Below are 12,230 nucleotides of genomic sequence, written 5' to 3' on the forward strand. Positions count from 1 at the left end.
AGGAATGGCCCCTTACTCTAACATTGTGTGTGTGTTCTCCATTCTGAACTTCTGCTGCAATGGAACAGAAGCTCCATCTTGGGTCCACAAGAGGTTCAGTTTGCCTCCTTTATATTACCGTTTATGATTTCTTGATTCAAGTAGACTTTTGACTGACTTTCTTCATATGGTATTCAAAGTGCTATACTCTATTTTTATGGTTGTATTTTACAATTATATGGCCCCTTGGTGGCACAGCGGGTTAAACCGCTGAGCTGCTGAGCTTGCTGACTGAAAGGTTGGTGATTCGAATCCGGGGAGCGGCGTGAGCTCCCTCTGTAGGCCCAGCTTCTGCTAACCCAGCAGTTTGAAAACATGCAAATGTGAGTATCAATAGGTACTGCCTCAGCTGGAAGGAAATGGCATTCTATGCAGTCATTCTGGCCACATGACCTTGGAGGTGTCTACAGACAGCACCAACTCTTCAGCTTAGAAATGGAGATGGGCACCACTCCCCATAGTCGGATATGACTAGACTTAATGTCAGGGGAAACCTTTACATATACTATGTTGTAATTATGGTTTTTGTGTGTTTTAAAATGTATTTTAAACCATTTAGCTATGTACTTCTATTAGAACTGAGGTTTGTTTGTTTTTTTTAAACTTTTGTAATAGTTCATTTTTAGTTTTGTGAGAGAATAACAGATCATAAATTGAATAAACAAATGAATAAAGTATTTTAATCAGGAAGGGGAGAATTGTGCCAAGGGAAAAGGGTAAGGTTGGTGCCAGGTGTACAGCTGCTACAGGGAGGGGACAAAATAAGTATATTACACTATGTAAAAAATTGGAAAATTATCTGCTCCTGGTTTGAAACTGTTATTTCCTGTTTAATTTTGTGGTACATACTTTGAAAGTAGTTTTTATACTCCAGAAATTTCATTTTTGTGGTTACCATAAACAATGTTGAATTGGTTCAGACTCTATGAGATACTCATTGAAAAACTACAGCAAAATGTGCTGCAGGATGTTCCGCAAAAACAAAGTTTTTGCAGTTAACAAAGGTTTTCCATGTTTTTAATGATAGAACCAATTAGGAAACAACATTTATAATCCAGAAACAGAAATCGTGTTACATAGTGTTATCCTTCCAAATAAGATTCCTCCCCTATGAAATTATATTCAGTGCATACATTATATTATGAAAAATGTCAGCTGGGATGTAGAAATCCAGTTGTAGCATTCAGGCAAAAGTGACAAGCAAAGCTACCAAGGGCATAGGAGCACAGCAAATATTAGAGTTGGAGATATGATTGTTTTTAATTCTCACCTTTACAATTCTAAAATCTGAGAACTGAAGAAGTGTTTAAGGGGAAGCACAATTCTTATTTTAGGGGGCACACCCTGTCTGATCCAAGACATTTGGCTGCATAAAGCAGAAGAGTAAATGGCACTCTCATACCTATCCATATCCTAGTCTGTCTGCTGCCTAAAGTCAACCACATTATTTTGTCATGAGAGAAGAAAAAAACACACCCCACAATCACTTTTTCTCAAATCTGCCAGAAAGAATATAATTAAAATACACGAAATAGCAAACCATTTGCTACACTCTCATGATCACCAAGGTTTTCTGTATTGAGGGACCATTCCACCATGCCTAATGGTAGGAATGATCCTGGAAAGAAGGCAAAGAAACTGGTGGGGCAGATATATTCTCTGGAGATAATATATATGTACATGCAAAGTCTGGGTTAAGAGCACTGCCCATCTTCCTTCCACATAAGAACCAGTTTGCATAACTACTGCTGCATGACTAGTAACTGGAATACTTTTGCTGGTTTAAGGATATGGTCAGAAACCTCTTTAGTATTTAATTTGATTGAACACATGTCTTCTAATAAAATTGGGAAGAAGCTTAGATCATGGTAGAGAGGACAAGGATGACAGATATAGGCAAGCTTTCCTTCGCAACTAATAACTATTTCAGGGTTTACAATGTGCCCTATAGATCAAGAAAGCAGCATTATATGGAGGGAAGGGTTAATTCAATATTAATTTTCCATTCCAGGTTGAGGGAATCATTTCACAATAGTTGTTGGACTGTTGGATTTGTGGACACTGCCTTTGCCAATGCTGAATTTGTGTCTAACCTAAGTAAGCTACAACTTAGGTTTGGATGGACAAACTGCAACAATATTGTATGACTGTATTTCAGTGCATTCTTCATAAGTTACTATGTTAACTTTAATACTGGCGATAGGTCTTCCCAATTATGATGGAGCTCTAGATGTGCACATATAAAACCTGCACCACTCTAGATGTCAAATTATATATAACTTCCCATCCCCTGCCATGTGTTGCTGTGACCCAGTCTGTGTATATATGCTTTGTGTGTATATATATTTGTGTATATGTATTTATGTTTGCGTATATATGTGTATGGTTTTGCACATGCGTTGTAATGCATTTTTATTTTTTGGCTTTTTATGTCTTTTCCACTATGTTTTTCAATGTTTTTATGAGTAATGGTCTCTCGTTGGCCTGATAGGTGTATTGTGTCCAAATTTGGTGTTAATTTGTCCAGTGGTTTTTGAGTTATGTTAATCTTACAAACGAACATTACATTTTTATTTATATAGATAGATTATTATTTTTCCCCCTATTGCTATGAGGCCTCTTTGAAATGTTTTAGGTTTTAGCCTGTCTTAATCTTTCTCTGGCCTTGACATACAGTGAAGAAAGAAAGGGAGTCTTAGATTGAAAGAAATATTATTAATAATAATAATAATAATAACTTTATTTTTATACCCCGCCAACCATCTCTCCTAGAGGACTCAGGGCAGCTTATAAGGGACAAGCCCAAAACATCACTCCTGTGCACTAGAAGCTTTGTTTTGAGTCGGAGTTCTGCAAGCCATTCATTTGTATGTTGTACGGATACAACCTCTCACTACAGCAGCAGGAACAATAAAAAGAAGTGGATCATATGGATAAATGGAGATCAAAATCCAGACATGATCATGTGTGGAGCAAATATGGTGGAGGTGGAGCATATGCCCATTATTTTAAGCTTCCTTAAACTTAGTCTACCTTTAGATCTTCTAGCCCAGTGTTTGTTCTCTCTGGCAGGAGTTCTCCAGATTTTGACAGGGGTCTGCGGTCTAAGCCCTACTTTGAGATGCTATGCAATGTACCTGCAACCTTCTCCATGCCAAACATATGCTCTCCTACTGAGCTACATCCTTTACCCTCCCACATCATGTAAGACCTTCATGTTATCAGAAATTATCAGGGAAATGAACAAAGAGATGTGCTGTTAATGGCTTGATTGCTTCCCTTCCCAACCCAGCCCTGTTGGCTTCCCACAACCAGCACCAAGGGAGAGAAGAAATGAGACTCAATCACAGAATGAACTGTGTGCGGACCACCATCTCCACCCCACCCACTTCCATGATTTGAATTAATGTACGGTAGTGGAGGTCAGATGGTGGGTTTTTTGGCTTCAGGAGAAAGACTGCAAAAGGCAACTCTTACTCTGCACAGTTTCTGGCATAGCTAGCCTCAAAAGAAGGTCCTGAGTGTTCCACCCACCCGAATGTCATCGGGGTCAAGGCTGTGTTCGCTCCATGCTGACGTGATGCTGCTGTTCAGGTAAGAGCCTGAGTGCCTCAAATCCAGCTCATCTTCATACACCTCAGCAGCAATCTCCTCTTTCAGCGGTGACCCAGCATGCAGGAACTATATGGGAGGAAAAGAATGGAAAGGGCTGAATTTCATTTCAGAGACTTTATGGACAATATTAATTTCAAATGTCTAACCTACTTGGAAATGACAGCAGCTTGGAAAAAACTGGTTGCACCTTGGAAAATGATAAAAAAAATAGCTGTCCTGCAAGTTTGGAACATATATCATGACTATAGTCATAGTTTCGTATGGCATGTAATTCATTACATGTAGTTTCCTTTTAATGGCTACACGAGCCATAATAGAGAATATGTTTCCTCTACAACTTTACAAAGATATATAGAAAAACATTTTATGCTTAATGTATTGTTAAAGGCTTTCATGGCCAGAATCACTGGGTTGCTGGGAGTTTTCCGGGCTGTATGGCCATGTTCCAAAAGCATTCTCTCCTGACATTTTGCCTGCAACTATGGTAGGCATCCTCAGAAGTTGTGAGGTTGTGACCTTACAACCTCTGAGTATGGTTGACCTTACAACCTCTGAGTATGTGAGAGGAAGCTTGTTTTCTGCTTCCCTGGAGACTAGGACGCGGAACAATGGCTTCAAACTACAAGAGAGGAGATTCCATCTGAACATGAGGAAGAACTTCCTGACTGTGAGAGCCGTTCAGCAGTGGAACTCTCTGCCCTGGAGTGTGGCGGAGGCTCCTTTTTTGGAAGCTGTTAAACAGAGGCTGGATGGCCATCTGTTAGGGGTGATTTGAATGCAATATTCCTGCTTCTTGGCAGGGGGTTGGACTGGATGGCCCATGAGGTCTCTTCCAACTCTTTGATTCTATGATTCTAAATAAATAAATAAATAAATAAACCCATCTTATGCTTATTTTGTAGTATTCATACAAAAATAAACATTAGTATGTAAAGTGCAAAAATATGCCCTTGACACTGTTGTTTTTAGTTTATTTTTCCTATTTTCCTATTATTACACTCTGTAAAGGCAAATGCATTTGAAAAACTTTTTGAAGGTATCTCTGTTCTTTATGTGCTATAAGCCCCTATAAGTCCCAATCTGGGAAACAACGCTAAGAATTATCATTATCATGATTCCTCTCTACATGACTTGCAGCCCACCAACAGTGAAACTACCTTGTGCAATGCCATGGGTGTAAGAAGGCATAATACTCTTTCGCTCTATGGTGATTTTAACTAGGTATGGCTAGACCAGTCTTTTTCTAGTCTATGTTTGTTTGGCATGCCCTCAGTCACAAGTCTGTTGTATTGTTTTTTTAAATATCAATCTGCATTTTTAAATGTACATATTTCTCCTCTAATATATATTTTGTACACACTTTTACTTAGGATACATGTTTATTTGCATTTCTGTAACCTGCACATCCTATCTCATCTAAGGCCCCTTCCACACAGCTGAATAAAATCCCACGTTATCAGCTTTGAATTGGAATATATGGCAGTGTGGACTCAGATATCCCAGGTCAAAAAAGATATTATGGGATTTTCTGCCTTGATATTCTGGGTTATATGGATATGTAGAAGGGCCCTAACTTAAAAAGTCTCAGTGAGAAAACTATGTTTGGTCTAAGGGTCCGGAAAGTTATAGAGCCAGCATTTACATCATGAGAATGTTGTATAATGTACCACACATGGACAGAAGAAAGTCAATAGTTATATCCTTTGAAGTCATGAAAATAAAATAGTATGCAAATCTTGTGATGAATTCCAAACAATGGCAATGAGATGACCATGGTTTTTAAAGCTTGTTCTGTGATTTACTTTTAGACTTGAGAGAGGAAGGGAAAGAAAGAGAAGGGAAAGAAGAACTGGCTTTAATTTCCTTTTACGAGCCTGTTCAGATCATACCTTTGGGATGAAAAGAAGTGCCAGTGTCATGGTGGTGGTGACATGTGTGTGAATAAAAAAGATCAGCAACGTCCAGTCAGGATGTAAGGAAGGTACCATTAAAAACCTAAAGACAGAAATAAGTTGGGTGGAAAGAGGTGCATTAGAGAAACAAGGTCATTAGGAGAGTTGGTGAGAATGTGTCTTGTTAGAAGGAGGGCAGGATAGATAAAGAAAAGGTAACAGCACTCAGTAGTATTAAAGATTAAACTAAGTGGCTTTTTAACATTTTTTGTATATCCTCAAAGATAAGCCCAGTTTTTCAGTCTTTTTTTTTAGCTCCAAAAGTCTCCCTCGGCTTATAATGGGGACAAGGCCGGGCAGCAAAGCCTGGAAACCATTGCGTGCAATATACGATATATTTCTCTCTCCTCTTCATCTCCCTTGACCATTTTTTTTTTCAGTCAAAAGAGAAGAAAGGAAGGATAGGAGCTATATTTCATGTCCTCTTTGTTTGTATGCTCTCTTTCAAACCCACCCAATTTCCTGACTTTTTTGTGTATCTAAATGTATTAACTTTATATATGATATATGGGGCTTGCAAATATTGCAGGGGAAAATGCACACGCACACATATAAAGAGAGCTATAAACATAGATATATAGGGCTTGCAAATATTGCAGGAGGGAAATGCACATATACAGAGAGAGTATTTGCAAACTTTTCAGGGGGAGGTGCATATGTGAAATTAGTATATATAATTATAGATCTATATCTAGCTCTGCATTGTTTATATAGGCATTGAATGTTTGTCTCTTACTATGCTAGAAGCTGGCCTGAGTCACCATGGCAAGATAGGGCAAGATATAAATGAAGTTTTTATTTTTATTATTTGAAACACAACAAGATGAGTCCACAGCAGACACTCTGCTGGCTGTTGTACTGGATCACACGTCGGACACTTCCCAAGTGTCTAGGACTGTGTGATGTGTCGGCAAAGAATGCATTCAGATCCCAGTAAGATGGCCTTTTGCAGCTGGCAGATGGTGACCTTGTCAGCGCCGATTGTGCTTAAGTGCAGGCCAAGGTCTTTAGGCACTGCAGCCAGTGTGCTAATCACCACTGGGACCATCTTTACTGGTTTGTGCCAGAGTCTTTGCAATATTATTATTATTATTATTATTATTATTATTATTATGTTATTGTTGATACCATATTGTTTTGTTGACCCTAATTTTCTACTTACAGAGTTAGTTTACTGTTGTTGTTGTTTTGAAATATGGTAAATATTAAAAAACATTTACTACAGATGCCTCAACTAATGTAATTTTATTGATATCTATTTTTATTTTGAAATTTACCAGTAGCAGCTGCATTTCCCACTCTTGGCTTATACTTGAGTGAGTAAGTTTTCCCAGTTTTTTGTGCTAAAATTCAGTGTCTTGGCTTATATTCAGGTTGACTTATACTCAGGTATATACGGTATATTCCACTTTTCCTCTAGTGAGGTCAAGGTGGAAGGGAAGCAGCTCCTCCCTTCCTCCACTTTAAACTCAGAAAGCTTGGGAAATTATATCAGGCTGAAAGTAACTGGTCCCAAGACACCCAATGGGAATTATAGTTTAGTGACTACTTGAACCTCGAATCCCCAAGTGACGATTTCATATTTAGTACTTTTGCTATTCATTTCACACACCTCCTTTTAACACCATAAATTTGGGTACCATTAGCATTACTCAAATTGCAGAGGGTCTGTGTTGAACTCTGAAGTACTAGAGATTTACTCAATGCCTACTTCTGATTTGTTGGCAGTATAAAGATATGAAGCCAGGAGTTCCTGGTATATGCTCATAGCTCCCATACAACTGCAAGCCAAGTTGACTTCAGACTCTCAAAAAGCATAACTGCTCTGGATCCCACCATTGTAAGAGACATTTGCCCATCCTTACCTGACCACGTGAAAGGCAGCAGACATTATCAGCTCATTGTGGAGGGCGATGCCCATGTAGCGAGGCTCGTGGAAGGCAGAAGGGACTGTCCGGGTGGCATAGCAGAGAAAACTTCCCCAGAACAAGAAGAGCATCTCAGCTGGACAGCAAGAGACAGAAGGATGAAAGGAGTTGAGCTATTCCTATGGAGGCCCGTTCTTGTGCCTAGCCTCATCAATCCTTCTCACACCTACCAATGCTTAATTTATTTTTTTAAAAGAAAGAGGGGAAAAGAAAAAGATTGGAATCGAAATCTGCCTGGAGGCATCACACTTAATATTGAAAGTGGATCTTCTTTGATCTTGTTGAAGGCTGACCTGACATACTGATTTGAGGAGACTGTGCATGCTCAGAGCTGCTAAACAGAAGGGAACCCAGATATTTAGAGTGTAGTAGGAAAAATCTGGTACCTCTTGTCAATTCTTGGAAAGATTAAGCCACATATCTTATAAAGCTCAAGGCACAGCTGACAGTGGCATATATGTATTGCTTTTTTCGTGTCAGGAGCAACTTGAGAAACTACAAGTCACTTCTGGTGTGAGAGAATTGGCTATCTGCAAGGACATTGCCCAGGGGATGCCTGGATGTTCCGATGTTTTACCATCCTTGTGGGAGGTTTCTCTCATGTCCCCACATGGGGAGCTAGAGCTGACAGAGGGAGCTCATCCGCGCTCTCCCCAGATTCGAACCTGCGACCTGTCAGTCTTCAGTCCTGCTGACTGAAGTATTGCTACTATGTTAAACTGTGTTGTGCAATGTGATGATAGAAACCTTATTATGCACACACAAATAGGAGATTCTTGAGGACACTAGATAGAATTTGTAATCAAGAGAAGTTGAGGATTAATCATTCTAAAACCAAAGTGATGGTATTCTCCAAGAGGAAGCAAATACATAAATGGCAACTGGATGGCCACCCAATAGAACAGTGTCACAGCTTTAAATACCTGGGCATACACTTCTCATATAATGGTGACTGGAAGAGTCATATAAAGGCAGCCAAACTATCCACCAGGAAGTCAGCAACATCAATTCTAGCATTTGGGAAAACAAAGAGGACCGGGGGGGGGGGGGGGGGGGAGGGTCTTTGATATGTCCCAAAATTAAGATTTTTGCTGCTAAAATTCTACCGCAATTGTTATATGGAGCGGAAATATGGGGCCAGCAGGGTAACACAAAGCAGGTTGAATGTATCCAGAATAAGTTTGTAAGAGCTCTTTCAGCCTTCCTCCCGGGACACCACCTGACTTATTAAGGCTTGAATTGATCTTCCCTCACTTAAGGCCAGAATGCATACGCTTAACATTTCATATGGGAAGAGACTTCTGGAAATGGAGGGTGAGAGTATAACAAAGCAATGCCTGATGGAGAAATATACGAGGTTGAATGAAAAGTAATGCCTCCACCTTCATAACTCCTCAACAGATGGCAGTACTAGTATGTGGCAGGTACTAGCTTGTTTAGTAGACTCTCATCTACAGTTCCATTTTGGCGGGAAGCCTTAGCATTGAATGGTTGTGTTGTTAAAGTGTGAAGTATGGAACCCTGCACAAATGGTCGGTCAATTAATTCTTAACAGCAGAAGGTGTCACCGCAAAGGAGATTCATCAGAGAATACAGGTTGTTTATGGTGATTGTGTTGATGTGAGTACTGTGCATCGTTGGGTGAGTAAGTTTAAAGATGTTGAGGTGACACCTTCTGCTGTCAAGAATTCAATGACTGCACGTTGCTTAAGTTGCATTTACCGACCGTCTGCACAGCATTCCATACTTTGCACTTTAACAACACAACCATTCAATGCTAAGGCTTCCTGCCAAAATGGAACTGTAGAGGAGAGTCTACTGAACAAGCCAGTACTTGCCGCATACCAGTACTGGCATCTGTTGAGGAGTTACGAAGGTGGAGGCTTTACTTTTCATTCAACCCTTGTAAGTAAGCTCAATACTGGTTAGCCTTGCTCCATCAGTATTTTGATGGGTCAACAACAACTCTAATGCAGTTGAACAAGACTTAATGTCTGTAGCATTTAGAAAAGCATTTACATTACAGCCCTGTGCTTCCAAACAATGCCATCAGGGTGGCTAAAGGGAAGATATAGAGGGGTCCCTCATACCCAACAACTTTGAATTTGTGGGTGGGGGAAAGAGAGGATTCAGCACACTATCTGTTACATTGCCCTTTGTATAATGACTCTAGAAACAATCTGCTAGGAACTCTTTTGGAAGAAAGGGCAGCATGGCAACAGTCAGCAGTTATCTGTGACTTATTAGCAGATTATTACAAAAATATAACATTAAAGGTTGCCTCATTTGCAGTCGCAACCCAAAAAAAATCTGAGCTAAATTAGTAAAGTTCATAGCGGAGGCTAGAAGTGGAAATGTAGATAGTTTGGGGTGATACAAATTAGACATAGTTATTGTTATCATGTCACTGCTACTATAATTTTAAAGAGCCAGTGTATATAATGTTTAATGTTTATTTTGGAAAGTGCTTATTGTACTTTTAAAGGTTGTATATTATTAGATGTCGTGGCCCATGGCTGGTACAATCAACAATTAATTACTGAGTTGTTGTAGGTTTTTTCGGGCTATATGGCCATGTTCTAGAAGTATTCTCTCCTGACGTTTCGCCTGCATCTGTGGCAAGCATCCTCAGAGGTAGGGAGGTCTGTTGGAACTAGGACAAAGGGTTTATATATCTGTGGAATGACCAGAGTGGGACAAAGGACTCTTGTCTGCTGGAGCTAGGTGTGAATGTTTCAACTGACCACCTTGATTAGCATATAATGACCTGACCTGAGAAATCAGCCATAGCAGAGCACCTGAAGAACCAACCTGGACCCAGCATATTATTTGAGAACACAGAAATGCTGGACCACTCTCACAACCACCATGTCAGACTACACAGAGAAGCCATTGAAATACACAAGCATGTGGACAATTTCAACAGAAAGGAGGAAACCATGAAAATGAACAAAATCTGGCTACAGGTATTAAAAAACTCTAAAATTACAACAGCACAACAACAGAGAGGAAACAAACAAGGACATCTAATCACCTCTTAACAAAAGATTGCTCCAGGCACTGTCAGGCCATTATATGCATAAGAGAAGTGGCACTGGTGACAATAGAAAGTGGATTTTTAATTGTTTAATTCCTATCAGAGGATGAGAGTTAAAAGGGAACTATTAAATATCCAAAACCTGGACATGGTGGTCCTAGTCTATGGACTGCAGGCTGCTTCCAGAATTGACTCTGCATTGGACTGCCTTCAGAACATGTTTCCAGTAGCAAACCTTGATGATAATAGGTTCTCAATATGCCTCCTTTTACTTGGAGTTAGTCAGGTAGAACTGCAAGGGAGGCTGCAATAATATATAGATTGTCCACCCAAATAAACCCTTTTAACAGGTAATAATAGGTACTGCAGCTATATGATTATTATTTGAAGGATAAGTAAATACTGAAAAAGAAATATTTAATTATAATTTAATCAACATTACAATTTCCATCATAGATTAGTAAAAGGTAAAGGTTTCCCTTGACATTCAGTCTAATCATGTCCAACTCTGGGGGGTGGTGCTCATCTCTATTTCTAAGCTGAAGAGCCGGTAGTGTTCATAGACACTTCCAAGGTCATGTGGCTGGCATGACTGCATGGAGCGCTGTTACCTTCCCACATAAGGAACACCTATTGATCTACTCACATTTGCATGTTCTTGAACTGCTAAGTTGGCAAAAACTGGGGCTAACTGTGGGAGCTTACGCTGCTCCCCTGATTCGAACCACCAACCTTTCAGCCAGCAAGTTCAGCAGCTCAGTGGTTTAACGTGCTGCACCACCAGGGAGCTCATCATAGATTACAATTGCAAAAAATCAGAATTTTAAGCTGTTATGTGTGAATACATTTTTTTACAGAGTGCAGATATAGATGGGTTCAAATGTATCCTTCTGTATCTTTAAAACATGGTGGAAGCTGGTGTGGTGGGATCATTAAGCAGGAGATGCTGAGGACAAAAGTAACGTGTTGCTTTATCTATTTATTTGAGCACTGAACCCTGGCTCCTTCCTCACCACATCTTGAAGCATCTGATGGGGACAGGGTGGGAGTATTTAGCCCTTACCCACAACCATCATATAGTCCCAACGGTCATGGTCACAGATGTAAAACTGGAGTCCTCTAGTCGTCTGGGAGAGGACCACCAGTGGGATATTTTTCCCAATGTTCTCCAACATCCCAACAGTCCATGCTGCTAAGAACCAAACCACCAAGAGGAGGATTAAAGCCAGCATCTTCAGAACTCGCCCACTGGACATGTAAGGGACTCGCTGGGCTGTGCGGGACAGAAAAATCTTCAAAACTCTGCAGGGCAAGAAAGACAGATGATGAGGAGACAACAGGTACTGACAAAAGTCTTTCATAGCTAAGGTAATGAGACTTCCCGGCCAACCCAAGAATGAAAACAAGTTGAATCTGTTGGACTTCATCTAGGGAAGCTGGCCAAACCAACAGATTAAATTTCCTTTGACAGTGGCAATGTGAAAGTTTCCATGGGACCTTTGAATAAAGGACTTACTTTACTCAAAGGCTGGAGGACACATTATATGGCGCACACACAACATTTTGCTGCCACACCTTGCTCATTGCCAATCGTCACCTGAACTAGTCACCACTTTAGATAATTCTGCTATTAGAAATCAAAACCGTATGTTCTGGTGT

General features: G+C 40.0%; 1 protein-coding gene across 1 annotated transcript in view; it reads right to left on the reverse strand.

The window, feature by feature from the left end:
* Positions 1-12,230, reverse strand: part of GPR179 (G protein-coupled receptor 179) — a 69,725-nt gene that overhangs the window by 6,413 nt on the left and 51,082 nt on the right. Inside the window, exons 7-10 of the mRNA XM_060780913.2 lie at positions 11,635-11,873; positions 7,472-7,610; positions 5,544-5,649; positions 3,574-3,720 (exon numbers count right to left, since the gene is read on the reverse strand). Of these exons, the coding sequence (XP_060636896.2) occupies positions 3,574-3,720; positions 5,544-5,649; positions 7,472-7,610; positions 11,635-11,873 (631 nt within the window). The remainder of the gene's footprint in view (positions 1-3,573; positions 3,721-5,543; positions 5,650-7,471; positions 7,611-11,634; positions 11,874-12,230) is intronic.

This window comes from Anolis sagrei, chromosome 6 (assembly GCF_037176765.1).
Source record: "Anolis sagrei isolate rAnoSag1 chromosome 6, rAnoSag1.mat, whole genome shotgun sequence".
Taxonomy (NCBI): domain Eukaryota; kingdom Metazoa; phylum Chordata; class Lepidosauria; order Squamata; family Dactyloidae; genus Anolis; species Anolis sagrei.